The sequence below is a fragment of the Hyposmocoma kahamanoa genome, unplaced genomic scaffold (assembly GCF_003589595.1).
Source record: "Hyposmocoma kahamanoa isolate Upper Pololo Valley unplaced genomic scaffold, ASM358959v1 86, whole genome shotgun sequence".
NCBI lineage: Eukaryota > Metazoa > Arthropoda > Insecta > Lepidoptera > Cosmopterigidae > Hyposmocoma > Hyposmocoma kahamanoa.
The window spans coordinates 17,445,327-17,466,551 of record NW_020654289.1 but is presented as its reverse complement, the minus strand read 5'-3'; the positions used below and the strand labels follow the sequence as shown (position 1 = coordinate 17,466,551).

The following is a 21,225-nucleotide window of genomic DNA, read 5'->3' as shown; positions in this document are numbered from 1 at the left end:
TATATGGTATGCACTTCATAGGCGCTGAAATCGCGGCGCCCCGATACCTCTCCAAGTACAATTTGTTCCTAGAAACTTTGGTTGGCGTGTCTTAAATTCGATTTTCAATTTACAATGGAGTATACTAGACGAGGGACGAGAGACGCTATGCCAACTAAGCTACGGAACGAATCAGCGGATCTCGCGAATTTTTCTATGTGCTTGTTGTTGAATCTTTGTATAATCTTTGCCGTAGCGACATACAGCGAATAGAAGATTTTTTTTTCTATGTTCGATCTTTGTATTAATAATTATAGCAAACTTATAATATAATTTCACAAAAAAATTGAATATCAATTCATATAAATATTTAATTACATATAAATTATTTTTTCTTATTTTTAAATTATATTTTAGCAGCATTAGGTTGTAAAGGATTATGTAGTTAACTAAGTTTGTGAAACAGTCCCGAAATACAAATCTGTTTGCAAAGGTCGGGGACAGGCTTAAAACCAGTGCCAAGCTACTTATGTCGCTTAGTGAATGCCTAGTCTGTTCCCCACATACAAATATTTATATTTTTAAACAGTCTTGTTTACTTTATTATGTAATTCATGTGTGTCAGAATAAATAGTTTCAAGGTATTCGTATCTAAGCTTATTGTCATGTAACACTAATTTATAATTAGAAAGATGACTTCACCACCTATGGATAACCAGGCCATGAGATACGGGCTTTACAGCCGTCACCAAGTCGCCTGCGATGCGTATAATGAACAGAAATAACAGACGATTGTAAGGGATAGATGCTGTCATAATGGAGGCTATCAATGCAAAAATGGTGTAACCACACATTTTTTTTTCTATCATATTACTTTAAATGGTAGTAAAGTACATAATTATCACTTATATTTTATTATATAGGCATATATATTTTAATATGAAACGCTAATGTAAGGGAATGGGTGTGGCAGAAGAACCATGAGAGTAGAGTGAATGCAGTTGAAATGAGATCCCTCAGAAGAATATGTGGTGTGCGGCTGTGTGACAGAATGAAGAATGCTATGATTCGTGAAAAATGTGGTTTGAAAGAGAATGGAGAGACAAAAATAGAAAAGCGTATGCTGAGGTGGTTTGGGCCCATGGAGCGGATGAGTGAATGTATGCAGATTAACGAAAGAAATATATAGAGCTAACGTAGAAGGAATCATTGAAAGAGGACCGCCACAAAGAACATTCTCTGATCAAATTGGGAGTGTTCTTAAAAAGGCTGGAGTGCGTAGTGAGAAGAATAAGATTGCATGTATGAAAAGATTGATGGATGTAAGTGAAGCAAGAGAGGTTTGTAAAAATCGTGCTAAAAATAAAATAAGTATATTATAATAATATCATTTAGGGTGAGGCCACACGAGCGTAATTTGGGAGTTGTGTAGTTTGCGTTCGACTGAAATTCAGTTGGAGCGCCATACGAATGTATTTCATTCAGTTTCTTTTAAGCGTTTGTACAGGGTGTACAAACGCTTAAAAGTAAATACCACTTCCCTCACCCCTTCCTCCACCCACACCAGCACGTCTCACGGTGTAACCTAAATTCAGTCGTAATTGCGCGCGTGAATCTGCAGACGACTTACTTTGAGTCGTTGTGTGGCTTATTTTTGTAATATAATCGTTTTTTTTTTGTTCTTTATACACGTAGAGGGAGTGAGCCTGGTGATCTGTAACACAGGTCCCCAACCTAGTACAGACTGTAGCTCTCGCTAGGGAACTTATTATATACGAAATGTAACTACTTATAGACCTTTCTGAGAGAAATAAAGCATTTTGTATTTATATTATTATAAACCGGACTTTTACATGAAACCGAAGCAGCGTACACCCTTAAAGTAATATTGTAAAAGAATGTGGGTTACATCACTTTTGTGCTAATATCCTTAATTGTACGTAGATAATTGTGCCTAACATCACATACATAGAAATGATAAGAGTTTAAATAATGACAATTTACGTAACATGATGTATGGCTGTGTATACTTTCAATAGTACATTGGTGGAGTTGAATCCCAATAACAAATTACTTAATAGTTACTAAGGAACAGAAAAATGTGAAATAACTACATTAGAATAGCCTACAAAATCTGAATATAGAAGCGACACAAAGTGCAGAGAAATGAAAATAACTTTAGTCTTTTTAGATTCCCTCTTTTTGAATTTTATTGTAGCGAATATTCCAGATCATGTAAATAATTTTAACAAATACAGAAAAAAACGAACACAAACAAGAGATGTCAAATCAGGGAATTGTTAAAAATACTTATGAACGCTTCTAACTCTTCGACATAATTTTTACACGTTTCTGATGAGACTTTCAGCTTGTCATACATTCCATTAATTTTTTGCGAAAAAACGTTCAAGCGTGCACTCGTAAGGGATGCAAACCGGTTACTCCATTTTGTAACTCAGTTTTCAGCTAAGGAAAAACCGGGTCTTTTGGTATTTTCATAATATTATTGTATCGTGAATAACAGTTATAAATAAACACTAATTAAATGCTACAAACTCGGGTACCTAACTACAGGACAGCAACAGCGCCCGCGAGACCGAGGCGGGTAAGTTTTGGCTAGCGAGAGGCCAGCGTCACCTCTTGGCTGGCTTTGGAACTGAATCCCAGGTGATCAGTTAGTATTTAGCAGAACTATCCCATAGGTGGCAGCAATAGACCATATGACCGGATTTGTGCATGGTACAGCTTTTTTGAAACAAAGTGAACTGCCTCAGAGTGAAGTAACACCTCATCTCAAGGATTTCACTTACCATCTTGAGCGAATGACGGAGCTCAGCCCCAATCGCACTTTTTTGCAAAGGCCAACCTCCTCGCAATGTTTTATTATATGTTGATAATCATATACTCAAAGCAATCGAGTTTCAGGCGAAGACGTCGAGTAGCCAAGAAGAAATATTACAGCCCCCTGAAGTGCCCTAAAACAATACTATCGCTTTTCTACCTTCATCTGAAATTATGTTGCCTCCTGTATTCTGCCCGATTCCTTCCAAACCAAAAGAAATGATGCTCCATTCGTCCCAAAAGGATATATACAAATCACTCGACGTACACTCTAATATCAGGGAACATTTACACTCGTATTTATAGTTGGTACACGCAATTATTTCTTCCCCGAGGTCCAGTAAATGGAGTTTGGATAATTCGAAAGGATAAGGGTGCAAGGAAAATAAGTAGGCCAGGATTATCATGAACAAAAATGTACAGTACCTCTGTGACATTTTCAGACTGATAAATGGAATTATTTATTTTTTTAAATATCAAGCAACATTTTTTTTAAAGAATAAGAAAATAACACGTTTTTTGTGCTGCATATTTGTATTTAATAATTACTAATAATTTTCATACCATACATGAATGAAACAGCCAATGCGAACATGCATACACGATCCAGTGAGCACTCACAGTAACGTCAAATGTAACAGAAATTTACATCAATTACCTGGTTTCAAACTAGAGAATCCCTGTACTATGAGTACCAGACTTCAAGAGTTTTACCCAATACACTCAGATCCTATTTAGAATAGGAAATCGATCCCAGAACCATCTCATCCAGCATCCGCCGTGCAAACCATCGGGCTACAAAGGTCGTCAAATTAAAATTAATAAGTTTCAGTCAACCGTGGCCATGGGACCTGTAAAGGGCCCAAAACGTTGGTTTGTTTAAAAATATAAATATACCACAAATTGGATCCGGAAAATTTTCGGAAAGTTTAATTTTCTATGAGTCACAATCTAAAAATTCGATTATTAAATTTAAATTTGGCTGCAATTATTGTGACGTCTTTTCAGCAGCGTTGCCAATGTGTCGGGAATTTTAACTCACTTGAACTCAATTTAGGTCTTTGTGGAGATAATGGCGCTATTTGGGTTTGGTTTAACTGGCTCTATTGACGCTATGCTAGAGTTCCCACATTGTTCCCACATAGCGCCAATCCCCACAAAAACCCCAATCGAGCTCAAACGATTTGAAATTCCCCACACATTGGCAACGCTGCTTTTCAGTTAACATGAAAGACATACCTGGAATTTGTTGTGAAAAAGTTAATTATGTAAAAATTCAGGACATTTTTAATCACAATCATGTTTGTATGTTGACGCTAACAATAACTATTTTCAAAAAATCTAAAAGAAAAGTCGGTTAAAGCTCATGCATAGAAGAATAAGAACATACTATGGTAACTTCATATTAAACAACACAACACTGGTCTCCTCAACCTGGTCTCAACGCGCATTTCATTATTATGTATACGGTCGCGCGCATACAAGCCGCGCTGTTACTGGGTACAGAGTTGCACTACTTATTCTTATTCTACCATGGCTCATGTCTAAAGGTACCAGGAACAAAAACACGTCAAGAATTAAAGTTGAAAGTTAAATTCAACTGTATGTCGTTTGCGATAAAAACAATCCAAAGTGTCAAGCTTAATGCTCTTGACTGTACTATCCCCGGGATGCAAAGGAAATTCACTATGACTATGAATACAACACCTCGTTCGGCATCGATACTCGAATGTTTCCACAAGTTAAGTCTGCACTACAAACGTCGATGAATATTGTTTCTATGTGAATGTATTACGATATTACTACTCTTCAATGAAACATCCACATGTAGTTGTTACGAGGAGGCGCTACTAAGTGCTCGTGTTTTTTTTTCTGTAATTTTACCTTCAAGTACACAGGGCATCCCACGGCTATGGAACACGAAGGGAAAGTAATTTAAATTATAATGTAGACAATATGAAATCTTCACAATAGACATAGCAATGAAACTCCAAAGACTGTTTTAAATTAATTCAATATATCTTCATTATAAATTCAAACAAACCAAAAAACCTTTCTCGTCAAAAATATTTTTCGTAATGGCGCCCGTCAATATTTCGTTTATACCCTTTTTTGTTTCTTATTTCTATTAAATTTTCTAACAAAACAAATTAAATTAATGTCACGATTCGCTAATAATAGGATATTTATGTTCAAAACTGTGTCATTCACGGAAATAAATAAACATATCATTTAGATAGATCAACGATGTGGGCGGGTCAAGCGTTATGTAGTTTCTCAGTTCTCTGACAGTTGCGGCAGTGCCCTTGAAGCAAATTCCTTGCAAAAAGTCATATTGTTGTTTCTTATTGCCTAAATAACAATGTGAGTGTTAGTCGGTAAAAAGGAGGCATCTCCTTTCACGGGTAAATCATTTCAACTTAAATCCTGTTTAATTAAAGTGAACATGAAATACCTAAAATAATTAAGAAACTTTCATTACAATGACAATATAGCTACGTTCAAATTTCATTGCGTACTAGACAAAATACATTCTAGGCCCAATGCTCTACGCAGCGAGCAGCCTGTAGCAAATTAAATTTGACATGTACTCTCATGCGTAACGTAACCCTGGAACGCGGAATGGCGCGCATAATGATGTGGTAAGGTTAATTAAGGATTTATATACTAAATCTTGAAGATATACTATTAAGTTGAAATAAATAAAAAAATATTATTGTTATTGTACGTTTCTAGTAGTCATGAATCGTAATGGGCAGTGAAATAAAACATTATCAATCCAAATTAGTTTTATTGTGGACAAGTTCATTTTACCAAAAATAAAGTCTGTTGCTTAGTATTTCTATGTGTATATATTTTAAAGAATATATTTATTATCTTTAGCAGCAGTAGAGCTCCTTGTGAAAGAGTTTGTCTAGGGAAGCACTGCCACCTTACGTATTTCTGCCGCCAAGCAGTAATGTGAGCATTACTGCGTTCCTGTTTGGAAGGTTAAGGGTGCTAGAGAATTACGAGCACATGGGACTTGTCAATGCGCAGTAGCAGTGCCCCTAAGATCTTAGCGATGTAAAGCTCTGAGTGGCACTGCAATTGTTATGTATAGGCGTGTCCGTTACCAGGTGCACGAGTTGTTTGCCCCGTCACTTGGTATTATAAAAAAAAATTTACTTATTACCTGTATAAAAATATCGATACCGATAGATTTCAATATTTATGTTACTTCACTATTTATGCACTTTCAAGGTCACGTAGTGGGCGGATGTTTGTCAAACAATGACAAGCTTGATCCTTTTAAAAAGTGCAATATCACTGGTCGGTCTAGATTTATTTCTGTGGTGTCATTCATTGTTCCGGAATAAGTTGACAAATTTTTGAAGCAACTTTTATTTTGATTGATAAATTGTACACATCATTAAATTATTAACGTTATCTTAACGGATTATTTGCATACTTCGTTTGTTTCAATATAAACAGAATATTAAATCTGAAGTCAGTCTTTATATGCCCAGCTGTTTTAGATCCTTCCTGCTTGAACAATGTTTGTTTCAAACATTTTGCAAAAAATTAAAAACTTGAATAATTTCACATTTCTCCATAATATTTCACAACCATGTTCTCACAATCTTAGTTAAATTTAACAAGTCTCAAATACAGGTCATCAGGTGGAGATCGCACTAATCGGTGCTTATTGTACGTCATATTTTTGGGCAATGGTGTACCTTTACAAGGCTCTAGTCTAAACTTAGACAACAGTTTTACGATAAACATCATGACTTGAACTTTTGCAAAGCGCGTGCCTGAAAATATATAACAAAAATTGAGATTAAAATTATTTTTTATAAACAAAATACCAGATTAGTGTATCTAAGTACAATTTGAACAAAAATCGTTTCATTCAACCCTAGGTGAAAAAAAAATCTTTTACTTTTTTTACGAATTCTAGAATGTTACATTTCTTCTTCAATCTTCTTGGGAACCGTAATCTATATCTTTAGTCATTGACATTAACTAATCTATCCAGAACTTTTGTATCTTTAAAGTTCTCCTTATTTTAATGCGTTGGGCTTCGCCTTCTAAATCCACACGTATTTAGGTATTCACTGAAGTAATATATGGACATTTTATTTTATATTCTTAAACACTTACCAATACAGCTTCTTGGCCCAGCACCAAACGCCATGTAAGCGCAGGAATGGCGATCCTTTGCGTTTTCCGCTGTAAATCTTTCAGGATCGAACACTTTTGCATTCGGATAATATTTTTCGTCGTAATGAATACCAGACGGTGACACAACTATCATCATTCCCTTGGGTATAGTAACATCTGTGCCAGGAATCGCATATTCCCTCAACGTATTCCTTTGTACGGCATGAAACTCGGCAATTGGATGCATTCGAAGAGTTTCATCAAATACTCTTCCCAAGTATGACATTTCCATCAAAGAATCGTAAGTTACTTTCCCGTTCGTTTTTTTCAACATTTCATCGATTTCTGCTATAACCTTATTTTGCACGTCAGGATTTACAGTTAATTCGTATAGTAAAAAAGCTGCAGTAGTACCACTTGTTTCATAACCTGCTATAAAAAACAAAAATGCTTGGGCTGCGATCAAATTGTTGGTAATAGTCAAACTTGTTATCTTATTGTCTCCCTTGATTTTGCTAATTTCACCTTCTTTTCTCATAGCCAAAATAATATCCATGAAATCGTTCCTTCCAGTGGGCTCCCCATTTCGTTGTTTTACTACTGTCTCTACTAAATCATGGAAAAATGCAGATACTTTTTGAGGGAACAATGCGGTTCCTAGTATTTTTAGAATGCCAGGAAAAACCATATCCAGTTCAAATGTAAAACTCGATTCGAAAATGAGTTTGTCTATTTCATCGAGCATTTTAAAAATGTTGTCTTTTATATCAATATCCATACCAAAGGCAGTAGCTACAACCGTGGAAATTGTGTAATTGCGTGTGAACTCTAAAATTTTAATTTCTTGTCTTTCACTGTACTCTTCCTCAATGCGATGAACATGTTTATCGGCATGTTCAGATATTAGGTAAGACATGTTTTTGATCTTTCCGGTAGAGAAGAGAGGACTGAATGAGCTTCGAAGGAGTTTCCAAGAATCACCACTAGCGTGGAACATATTGACTCCAAGTCCGTCTTTATTGAATTCCACACCACGATCGATGAATATGTCGAAGTCCTTAATCATTATTGCCTTTACAATATCAAGATCTCGAACAAGCAGGGTTGGTGTCGTCATTCTGTAAAATCCAACTATTTTTTCATTCGGGAATTGTGCGTAGATTTCTTTGATCTCCTCTCCAATGTATTTCTGTCGGAATGCTGATTGTACGATATTACCAAAAAGAGGTAATGGCTTTGGGCCGGCGACATTTTTCTTTTTCCAATAGTTGAAATTCCATGTGGAAAATAAGTAAAAGATGCAAATAAATCCTAATACCAGAAATGATACACAAAAAAACATGTTATTGCTCACAAGTATATTGTTGTACTGATTACTGATTTGCTTTCGGCTGTTAAGAGAATCGCGTCGACCTAAATAATTGGTTGCTTAAGTAACAAAGGTCATGCTGTGATAAGAAATAGTTTTTACAAACATTTTGTTCACCCGTACATATATGTATATGTACATAAATATGCGCGCTCAATTAACGTTTCACTGCATTGTTTTACAGATTAAAATCCGGAGAACATCGAATTGTCAACGTTTTATAACTATTCATAACAATATTAGCAGTGTCATATTAAAGAAGGTATATGAAGTAAGGGATTTGGGAGTTACACTTGAGAGTGGCCTAAAATTTAATACCCATATAGATAACGTTACAAGAAGAGCGGCACAAAATTAAATGCTGGGTTTCCTGAGGCGTGACTCAAAAGATTTCAAATCAGTTAAAACAAGAACTATACTTGTTTGGACTCATTTGGTATTCGCCAGTGTAGTGTGGAACCCAATCTACTGTGCTCCCTCACAAAGTCGTGAAAGTATTCAGCGTGTGTTTACAAGACAATTAGCTTTTTTCTCGTCGGGTATATCACATAGACATATATATGTTCATAGGGTACTTCAAAATGAAAACGCTTAGAGATCGCCGAATATTATCTGACCTATTTTTACATGGTATATACTAAATAGTATAAATATACATAGCATATACAATAAAATGTTGCAATATTCTGAACCAAATAAATATTAACATGCCTTACTAATTACTATTAGGGGTTAAAGTATGAAATTGCCGTTTTATTGCAATAGGTTCTTTGAATTTTCATAGAATCTTCATGGTTTGAGGTTTTCGAATGAAACTTTTTTCAAATGGTTTCTGTGATTTTTTTTTTTTTAAATTTGAAACATTTGAATATCGACTTTCAATTGTTTTTGTTATTCAATTTAGACAAGAAAGATGGATACTGCGAAAATTCGAGTGATTTTTGAATACGAGTTCCGACGCGGAACTAACGCGGCAGAAACAGCCCGCAATATCAATGCTGCGTTTGGAGAGGGGTCTACTAATGAATGCACCGTGCGATTTTGGTTTAAACGCTTTCGTGATGGAAATTTCGACTTAAAGAACGAGTCACGAGGAAGACCGCCCACACAGGTGAATAACGATGAATTAAGAGAGATAGTGGAAGCCGATCCTAGTCAAACTACCCAGGAAATAGCGGCATGGTTTAACGTTACCTTACCCACAATATTGACTCACTTGCGTCAAATCAATAAAATAAAAAAATAAGAAAAATGGGTGCCTCATGATTTGACTGATCTGCAGAAAGAAACGCGTGTTGAAACTTGTGTTGCCTTGTTGAACCGGTACAGAAATGAAGGAATATTGGATCGAATTGTAACATGTGATGAAAAGTGGATTCTTTATGATAACCGGAAAAGAAAAATGCAATGGCTGACCCCAGGTCAAATGCCACAACAGTGTCCTAAAGCAAAACTTACCAATAAAAAGGTAATGGTAACTGTTTGGTGGTCTCAGCATGGTGTTATTCACTATAGTTTTCTCCGATCTGGTCAAGCAATAACGGCAGATGTCTATTGTGCCGAACTCCGAACCATGTTGACAAAACTAGCAGTAAAACAGCCCCGACTCATGAATCGATCTTCACCATTATTGCTCCACGACAACGCGAGACCTCACACAGCACGAGAAACCATTTTGACCCTTCAGGAACTGCAGTTAGAAACCATTCGTCATCCTCCGTATTCACCAGACCTTGCTCCAACGGACTACCATTTTTTTCGTGATTTGGACAATTATCTACGTGACAAGAAGTTTTCTTCCCAGGAGGCAGTACAAAATGCTTTCACACAGTTTGTGCAGTCTAGATCGTCGGAGTTCTATCGCAAAGGCATTAATAACCTTCCCATTAGATGGCAGCAATGTATAGATAATAATGGCAACTATTTTGATTAAATAAATTTGTTAAAAATTTAAAAAATAAACAATTTAGATTTTCAGTACAAATGGGCAATTTCATACTTTAACCCCTATTATTAAATTACCCATGTCATAAAATAACCAAAATATTTAAACCACTACCTAGATTATCCTCTACTTACAACCAATTTGACGTTCAGATTGATATAGACATTTTTTATTCTTCCAGGAATGTTTTCAAAAAAACATTCTCGAATAGTTATCTCAGTAATTTCATAAGTTCTTTGTTGTTCTTTTTGTTGCTTATTATTATTTTATTACATTAAATGCTATGTACGTCCGTAATAGGTAAACATATAACTACAATACCAATGTAAAGTTACACTGTTATATAAGAGTATAATAATATGTGCTATTGTTGATGTACCTTATCTATAAAATAAAATTTAATGACTGTCGGCTCAGAAATTAGTCACAAGTACGAGGAAATATATTTGGATTACACCTGGTAGAAATCTTTATATATAAACACAGATTTAACAATTCTAATAAGGCTCAACTCACACTGGCGCAGTGTCGAAGCGTCGCGTCGCGTCCTGTTTTTCATCTACAACGCAACTGCAAGCTCGACTGCAACCAAGCGCTGACGCGCGTCGACGCTTGACTCCATATTCGTATAACACAAATTTGTACCTTAATATTGGGAAAATAGAGATGAATATGCTATAGGCGAAAAACATGTCCCGTCGCGACGTTTCGACTCTGGCTCGTAGCTCTACAATAAACCACAACTTATCAAATAATAAATATCTATAATAAATTATAACTATAATCTTGTAAATATTATATTCACATATTGTGTTGATGACAACAGCAACAGCAACAACAACTTACTTTAGCAGCACTGGAGCTCCTTGTTAACGAGTTCGTCCAGGGAAGTACCGCCACCTTACCTATTTCTGCCGCCAAACTGTAATGTCAGCATTACTGTGTTCCGGTTTTGAAGGGTAAGGGTGCTGGTCAAATTACAGGTACATGGGACTTTTCAACTTGTGTCTCAGGGAGATGGGCGCATAGGCAGTGCACCCCATATCTTTGCGACTTAAAGCTCTGAGAGCATTACAACTGACATAGACAGGCGTGTCGTTTACCATCAGGCGCACGACTTGTTCGTCCCATCACTTAGTGTCATAAAGAAAAATTAAAAAAAAATTGTCCTCTGTATTTTATTTTGGAAGCGTTGTATTATTATCTTTATTATTTTATTTTATTTGTGTGGGCCATATTATTTTAATTGATATTTACGTTATTTATTGACTTGAGTAACAAGTGTTCAAAAATAAAAACATCAATTTTCGGCTCGAGTAAAGTAGCTAATTGAAAATAAACTGATCCAAAAATTGCAAAGTGCGATACCACACAGGTTTGCCGGTGCCTTGCGTTGTTGCTTCTAGATCTTTCGGGGCAACGAAAAACTATCATTATATTATTTCGCATAATAAATGATATACATCAATACAACGATATCTAAGTACTTTCAAGTAAGTAATACTGCATTCAAAATAATTCTCAATAAATAAATTACTATGACTTATTTAGTAGAGATATATATATATGTATATAATATATATATATATATATATATCAACTAAAAATATAATAAAAATGCGAGTGTAATCTTACTATTCAAGTCAGCTAAATTGTCAATGAAGAAGGTACTTAAAAGTTCAAAGTTCAAAGTTCAAAGATACTTAAATGTCAAGGTAACTTTGAATCAGTTTTGTTTAATTTGTCATTTACTTAATATTATTCTTAATTTCGATAAGAAAGGAGCACTAGACTTTTATTTCAATATCCGTAAAAACCTGAGAAAAGTGTACGAAGTTACTCAATCTGACTGTACTTTTAGTTATTTATTTATTTTATTTTTGAGGGTACAAACAGCTTGTATAACAATATAATATAAACTATATTAAGAAATTATAAACAAAAACAGTTCCCTACTGATAAAAATACAATAGCAAAATACAGCATTGACAACATTAAACATCTAAATGACATTGTACACACACATGACACGTTTTGGAACCAAAGTAACATTATGTAAACTAGCTCGCTTTAGTAATAAAAAATGAATTAGATAATACTTTCTTAACGTACGCACAGCTTGTGTTAAAAAACTCAAAATCTTAAAGAGCACAAACTTTGTTAAAATTATTGCTCATACGCCATATAAACGAATTCCGTTTATAATTTTGTAAAGCGAAAATGTTAAATGTAAAAAACTAACAGAAATATATCTATATAGATATTGACCCTCTCCACTGATATCACCATGCGCTCACGAAGCGTATTATATATTGTACTATATGCAAACGATACATATATTTATTACTTACCATTACAAATGTACAATATTATATGCAATAAATAAATAAATCTAACAGGAAACGTTGAAATTATGCGGCTGAATTTACACTCATCGGTAGATCTGTGACAAATCTGATATAGTGCCTACAAACCTTAAACGTGTGTATTTATCCTCTTTACACGTTTGGCATGTAGACACTAAAACAGTGAATCATAATGACTCGAATCACCTCCTCCATCACACTAGATCAAAGCTATAAACTTAGAATAAAATACATTACCAGTCAATACATCGCTATTGTTTGCGTGCTAGAGACCTTATGGTGGAATCCCATTTAACAGCACCAAACAGCACCACAGATACCCTGGCCTACCCAAAGTCACATAAATAACGTTTACCACACGTCCATTCATTATGCATTGTTGACATCGTTTAATATATCATTATTTATGACGGATAGCTAGAACAACAAATGTAGTACTACTACTGAGCAAGGGAGAGAAATAAAATCAAGTAGAATGGTTACTTCAAAAATACTGTAACTGTTTCTTTTTTGGAATATTGGTTTTATCATTGTGAAAAAATTTTTGTAGCGGACTGTATCAATGGGTTACAGGGTGAGTGCTAACAACGAGTGCGCAAGGCCAAGCAAATGTACTTACAGCTTTTAATAATTTACTAGAAGACACCACGTAGCTATCAAAGCAAAACTAGATAAAGTCAAGAAAAAGGCACATTTAAATTAAATTCTAAATTTAACGCAAAGCCAAGCTTAAAAAAGACTATATTATAAAATATATACGAAGAGATTGGTAGCGATTAGCTACAATATTCTAATCAATTCTTGTATTCGAAAACAATTTTATTAGCCGACATAAAAATATAATTAAAATTCTGTATGTATGGAATTACGTGAGTTACGTTATTTTCTTTGACAAAAATATTTCAGGAATAATACGAAGGATTAAAATAGAAGAAAAAGATAGCTCCAGGATCTCCCATTAGTTGGGATTATTATACATAATTGTAGTTTACTTTTAATATATGATTTTGTAAAAAAAAAGGTCACTGACCTGACTGACGAGAAGGCAATCTCTACATTAAAAAAATAAATTTTTATTCATTATATGACAGAATGGAGAAGCCGTGAACTTAGTGGCAAGCGACAAGAAATTTAGTATCCATAACAGTTTCAGTGCCAATAAAGCTTTAAATCGCGAAAATATGAGAGGCTCTCAATGAGCACATCACCCTGAGACATAGAGTTGTAAAGTGCCAAAAACCTGTTATTTGACCAACACCTTTAACCTTCCAGAACGGAACGCAGTAACGCTCATAAACACTGACAAGGAGCTCTACTGCTATTAACTAAATATCAGTAGCCATTATAAACACTAGCACAAACAAAGTATGCCCCATAAGTAAAGCTGAGGTAAACAAATTTCGTGGCCATCAGATCCATTTCCCGGGACGAAGCTTATCAAAACATCCAAATATTGGTCCGCGTGCAAAGGTAGGCGTGTCATTTTAGAATCCCACGTTAGGAAAAATATTTGAATAAGTGTAAATTTCGAAAACGCTATAAGTCGGTTTAGCGCAGGTTTACCGGGTTTAATAGAACCATCCCATATCGAATGGTGTTGCTGCCTATCTTCTTCCTTTCTATTATAGCTACTGGGAAAAAACAACTCGTGAAACATCATGTCTTCCAATTCAAATACAAAATGTATGTGGTTTATGTTATTTACACGGTTAATTTAGATATTTTTTGCTATGATTGTTTGCTATCCTTAGAATGGTCATATGCGAACAAACTTTTTTCTTAACCTCTAGATTACACCTATCTCTGACTACCATTTCTTTGAAAGCCTATTTGCAGTAGATGTCCTATCTTTACTGTATGGAGTCCGGAAAATGTTAATAGACTGTTTCACTTTCAAACAAACGTTAATATAGGGGGTTTTGGGAAAAACAGTAAGTAATGGGATCGTAAATTGTTACTTTAATGTCGGTATTAGATGAAGAGAAATACAAACAGGGTAGGGATTTACTGTTATTAGAAATTATGTTTTGGAGATACTAAAGAAGGGTCGAAAGAGAATGCTTACGTACTGCTTCTAATCGAATATGCAAGTTTATTCATCGAATCCCAATATAACATTATTTCATTGCATTGTTTATTCGTATGTGTCTCAAGATCAAGAATTACTTGGAACTTCAGTAATTTCATATTAAAATCATCTAAAAGTCATCATCAGTCAGTCACTTGCTCTAGGTTACGCGATAAGTGCCTATCGCTGAGTGCGCCGACGTCGGCGCAGCAAGTCTTTCATTTAAGAGCATTCGGCTCCGCACAACTGCACACGGCGGACAACGTTATTTTCATCTCTCTGAGCGCGTGTTTAGGTTCGTCGTGTTAGGTTAGTCAAATTTAGTAGGCTATTATAGCGTAGGTAGTTTCGATTTTATATTGGAGTGGTGTATCTGTTACGTAGTAACTATTAAGTAATCTGTGATAGTACTAGGTAAAATTTTACATACAATAATGTTCGAAAACATTAAATTATTATAAACTATGTAAACACTTAGATAAATATATATTTCATAATATAATACCTATGAAATGGGTGGAATAGTAAATAAATAATGTTCCTTAACCTTCATTTTGACAATAGCTAGCGATTTATTTTCGTGAACAATAATAGAATGTGCGTTCCAAAATCTAATCGCTTATGCACTGAAGGAGTGAGAATAGAAACCGGAATTGAAGGATGGAGAAGATAATTGGGACCTAAGGGGAGAGCAACAGGGTTTATCCAGGAACCTAAGAAAGTTGAAACGCTCTCTCAAATACCAGGGAGACAGAGGCTTATGTAGAATATTGTAGAAAATGGAGACAATATGCAAATTCCTGCGGAGAGGAATGCGAAAGCCACTTGCGCTGATTGCGGTAGTGTGAGATTCGTCATATTTACGAAGGCCAAAGAAGAACCTTATACATAGGTTTTGCAACCGTTGAAGCTTATTTAGCATACAAATAGCAGGAATCAGCACAGTCGAAAAAGTGTAAAATAAGCGTTTCTTGGTTATCAATTAAGTTTACGTATAATTTTAATCTCATTTATTTTATCACTTATATTCTGGAGACCAAACAATAAACATGATAAACCAACGTGTTTCATTCAATCGCCTACGTCTAATAATAAGAGACACTTAGTAATTTGACTTTTTAAGTCAGTTCAAATTGTTTACCTAGTAATTTACTTCGCTATACCCAAAAAATACAGTACACGTTAATCCTCAATAAACTCGAATACCATTACAACATATATTCATCTTTAAAACTGAAGATATTTTTTTTATCATTACGTTTGGCATGACGTTTTACGGTTGTGTTAAAACCTATTTGTAGGTAATAGGACTTCTGTACAGACCCTGTTTAGGTAGATAACACTACCATACCTCTTTTCGAATACTCTCTTTACAAAGCAAAATTGTAGTGTTCATAGGACAAGAGACCTCATATGTTCCACGGCCGGCAACGCATATGTGATATTGAAAAGATAGTCTTCCTAGGACGTCACGCATAATATATTTTAGTTTTCGTAGAATGCACCGTGCGGCGCGTTAATTATTTATTAAGGCAGTGCCACCTTTATAAATTGCGACGCGAGTTATCCTCGTAAGGGCAAAATCGCAATTCTATGAAAACAATTTTTATATGTTTTAGTTTCATGTTTATTCAATTAATATAATAAACAAAAAATGAAATAATATAATGAAAAAGTTATATTAACTATTAATTTTATTTTATTAAATAATATAAGTGTTTAATTAAATTAAAAAGTTATATTGAATTATATTATTATATTGAATTGAATTATATTACATTATTTTGAAACGTCACGACTCTTCAAAGTCCTAAGAATTGCCAATAAAAATATTCGCATTTTATGTAGTAAGTTACTAAATTTTCAGCTCATGTAATTTTGAAAGTATATATACTTTTACGTAATTTACGGAGATGCGGTAAACCACGAACATCGGTATTGGTTTATAGGTCGTGTCTATGGAATGTCATTGAGTTTGACTGCGTAATACCCATAATAGGATCAAACTGTCTTTATATGGAACGCACTATTCTTAAGCATGATTACTTGATATCGCAATTAGTAGTTATTAGAGTATTATAACGTGTGTAGTGTGTGTAAATGTGACAGTAATCCCTTTATATCAATATAGATTTTAATATTTTCGTGGTTATTCATTAAATGATTATCGCTATAGTACCGGCACGCTATGATGGCCGTTTTTTCGATATGAATTGAGATTTGACCTCACTATTGTAATCTGTCAATAGGGCCATCATAGCGTGCAGGTACTGTAATTGAGATTACAATAGTGAGGTCAATTCTCAATTCATTATCGATAAAAATATAATGAAATATGAGTTATATCTGTAAGTTTTTAGATTTATAACTAGTGTTGAAAGGGTTAGCTGATTAAAAAGTTTTGATAAAACAAAAATAAAAATGTTAACTTAATATATCGTCAATTCGAAACTGCTTTGCTTTGCATTGAGCTTTGACGCCCGTTTGCCGGAGACAGAAGTTGTGCTGGACAGCGGTCCTATAAGTGACGATCGTATTAGATTTCATTTTTTTAAATTTCGAACAACAAATGCCGAGTTGTGTCGAATTATACATTCCGTAATTTTATTGTATGTTTCTTTTTACTCTGCAATAAGTGTCGATCTTATTATACATATATTATATTAAATAGTGTCGGTCTATAAGATTGTGCACTGAGTTTTAAGTTCTTTGCATGTATGTTTTCTGCTCTTTTATTTGCGTAACAATTATTGACTGACCATATTTGGTCAATCAACAATTAAAAAATAATAATAATAAATACAATACACAAATCGTTTCCATAGAAAAGTATAAATATCATTTTACGTCTATAAAGAACATAATACCCTAACATTGTGACATACTAAAAGGCAATCTATCTTTAGACCTTCCACGAACATTTTTCCATATAAATCGTATATAAAAAATCTCGCCCGCATCGAGCCTAACGTCTGACGTGCTTGACATGTTTATCTTTTGATTACAATAATATGTGTAGACATGGCATTTGGGAACAAAATGTTGTTGTGGAATCAGATATGGTAATAGAATATAGGCACAAATGAAATGTAGAATTTGCGTACATTCCGTGCCGTAATAAAGTACAATATAAAGTTGAAACGCGTTATCACAGAAAGAGTACAACCAAAAAATCATTATAATGGTAATAATATAAAGTCAAGTATAAAGCCTGGTTTACATTAAGGTAATAATAGGTTCGTGTAAATACTACGTACCATCAAGTCCGTCGTAAACTTCACGCTCGCTCGTTAGTCAATCTAGTGGAGCAGCGCACATTCTATATTCATTCTATTATTAAATGGAGTGTCTACAATGCCAAAAAACCGAAACCTTTACCTACAAACTATACAAAAGAAAGTAGAACGGATACTCAACAATCTAACTGCGAAAGGCAGTTTTTATACATATATTATTTATATATATATATACATACTTGCCATTTAAACCACTTTGTTATCTCTAAAGCATTTGACTAAATTGCCGTTTAAATATGTGGTTTTTTTTATAAATCACGTGACGGGACAAACAAGTCGTGCGACTGATGGTAAGCTACACGCCTGTCCATAACAGTTGCAGTGCCAATCAGAGCTTTAAATCACCAAGATCTGAGGGACACTGCCACTGCGCCCGTCATCCTGAGATATAGGCGATAAGGCGATTCGGAACATCAGAATAGAAAGAGATGGCATTACATGGATGGCGTTATTTCTTTCCTAATCCTTACTAAAGGAATAGACAATATTTTGAAATCATTCGTTCTTTCTATCCACTTTACCAGAAAATCGAAATTCAAATATTATTTTTTTAGTGGCGAGAGGCACAAGTTGGGTGCCTGGTGGTAGACGACACAGATGTCCATGGCAGTTAAAGTGCCACTCGGGGCTTTAAATCGCAAAGATCTGAGGGGCACTGCCACTGCGTTCGTCACCTTGAGACATAAGTTAGCAAGTCCCATGTGCCTGTAATTTCACCAGCGCCCTTACCCTTCAATACCGGAACACAGTAACGCTGACTGCTTGGCGGCAGATATAGGTAAGGTGGCAGTACTACCCTGGACGAACTCTTTCACAAGGAGCTCTACTGCTACTAGTTTCTATTAACTATATGTCATAAGTATGACATATAGTTAATAGAAACATATATATGACATACATGTTTTGTGATTAACAATGCACCGTATACAGATAATATTATAAAGTGTTTAAAGCTCCTAAAGTTTGAATATTTCGATGGAACCGACGCATTACATAGGGCGCACTATAAGTTTCCGGAACTGGCCACTTCCATAAAAAATATTTAAAAAGTAATTACAACATTTGAAAATGGAATTCTCTGGCTGTAGAATACAGTTTGTTTAATCTGACTGTCACTTGTTTTTACATTGTTGCGTTTTTACATTTTAGAAATTGATTGTCTACATCACGTTGGATTTAACTCGTGAAAATTTTCGTAGTATGATTTTCTACGACTGTAAATGTAATTTAACAGCTTCCCTCGGCTTCAAACTGCTTTTGGCGATGAAGCACCATGCAAGACGACTATTTATAATTGGTTTGCAGAATTCAAACGCGGCCGTGTGAATCTCAGTGACGAATTTTGTGATGGTCGCTCGTCCACTGCTGTGAACAACAAAAACATCGATGCTCTACGCCGTATGATCAAAACAGACAGGCATGTGACATACCAGGAGATTCGGGCATATTTAGGCATAGGCATGAGTCAAATACAATCAATACTACATAAACATATGGGTGTGATAAAACTGTGCTCTCGTTGGATCCCACACAATTCGACTGAGGTTCAAAACACGAATCGCGTCACTTGGTGCAATGCCATGCTTACCAGATTCAACGAAGGAGTGACAAATTTGGTGTGGCATATAATAACAGGCGACGAAACATGGGTTTATAGTTACCATCCCAAAACAAAGCAGCAATCGAGCGTATGGGTCTATCGAAACCAACCAAAATGGCGCGCGTGCAAAGTGCCTCTAAGCGGATGATTGCTTCTTTTTTTAATAAAACTGGACACGTGGCTACTGTTGCTTTGGAGAATCGTTGTACCTTGAATAGTGATTGGTACACGACCATTTATTTGCCGAAAGTTATTGAAAAACTCCGTAAAAATAACCGTAAACGCCGAAACATCTTGCACCACGATAATGCCAGTTATCACACGGCCAGACAAGCAAATGAATTTTTGAAGGTGAACAACGTTGACCTTATGTGTACATCGCGCGTACCTGGCACCTTGTGACTTTTATTTATTTCCAAAAATTAAGAACCATTTACGCGGTCCACGATTTTCATCACCTAAAGAGGCTGTCGAAGAGTACGGAAAATATGTTTCAGAGATTATCACGGAGGAGTAGCATAAATGTTTTCAAACTTGGTTCATTCGTATGAAAAAGTACATTAACGCTAACGGAGAATATTTTGAGAAACAATAAAATTATTTCATTCCGGAAACCTACAGTGCGCCCACGTACAGAGAAAAAGCGTAGCGCGGCTAGTGAGCAACGATCATAAGTCAATAATAAATACAAATTCGAAACATGTGACGATTTAATAAAATATCCATAAAAAACGAATTATACCTGTGTTCTGTGCTTAATAGGGTGTAAAGTTATTTGTGCGATTGTTCAAGGCACAACAGAGGGTTTAGGTCCAAATGGCGTATAAAGCCGTTTGAATGGCTGCAGAAATTAACGGGGCGTCTGCCACATTGATGTTAATTTTTGTGTGGATGCGTCCATATAATGTTTTTTTTTTTATTTATAGATGGACAACTTTTTTTTTATTTACTAAATATGCAGGTTTTAATAGGAAATGAAACATTTTTTTCGGATCTAAATCGCGTATATTTGTTTTTCAAACAAACCAACGTTTTGGGCCCTTTTTAGGTGCCTTGATCACAGCTGATTGAACCGAAACGTTTTGATCCGAAACGTTAGTTTGTTTAAAAAACAAATATACGCGATGTATATCCGAAAAAATAGTTTCATTTTCTATATGTAACTATCACGAAAACCTAAGAATTCCATATACAGATTTTAATGTTTTACTAGAAGATATAAATATATCTTTTTTTTCGTTTATTTATACTTTGAGATATTTTCCCTCTAAAAAACAATTCTCTTTGCTAACACCCAGCAAACTACAATTGGAAAACCGGAAGTTAAGTCGCCATGTTGGTCAGTCCGCCAGCCATACGTCACTTCCACTAACTGTCCTGCGATAGCAGCGCCACCTTCGACCAATCCGCGGCCACCAGCTACCCGTTTGACGGGGGAGGTAGAGGGACGTAGCCAGCCAGACTATATAAGCCTTTCAATTTCATTTTAAAAGATTTTTTCTAGAAGCAACTGCATAAGCCATATTGTATCGTTTGATTAAAAAAAAATACAATATTATATGTACTAAATATATGCCTCAGGCCCATTTCAGGCCCAAGTAAATATGACGACAGT

At 35.0% G+C, this 21,225-nt stretch overlaps 2 protein-coding genes across 2 annotated transcripts in view; one reads left to right on the top strand and one right to left on the bottom strand.

Moving 5' to 3' along the window:
* The window catches only part of LOC113234931 (phorbol ester/diacylglycerol-binding protein unc-13-like), a 261,122-nt gene that overhangs the window by 142,733 nt on the left and 97,164 nt on the right, over positions 1–21,225 (top strand). The window lies entirely within an intron of this gene.
* On the bottom strand, positions 5,924–8,331 carry LOC113234692 (cytochrome P450 6B5-like). Its single transcript, XM_026470131.1, has 2 exons — positions 6,967–8,331; positions 5,924–6,617 (listed from the first exon to the last, which is right to left on the bottom strand). The coding sequence occupies exons 1-2, from the start codon at positions 8,306–8,308 to the stop codon at positions 6,445–6,447; spliced, it is 1,515 nt and encodes a 504-aa protein (XP_026325916.1). The 5' UTR covers positions 8,309–8,331; the 3' UTR covers positions 5,924–6,444.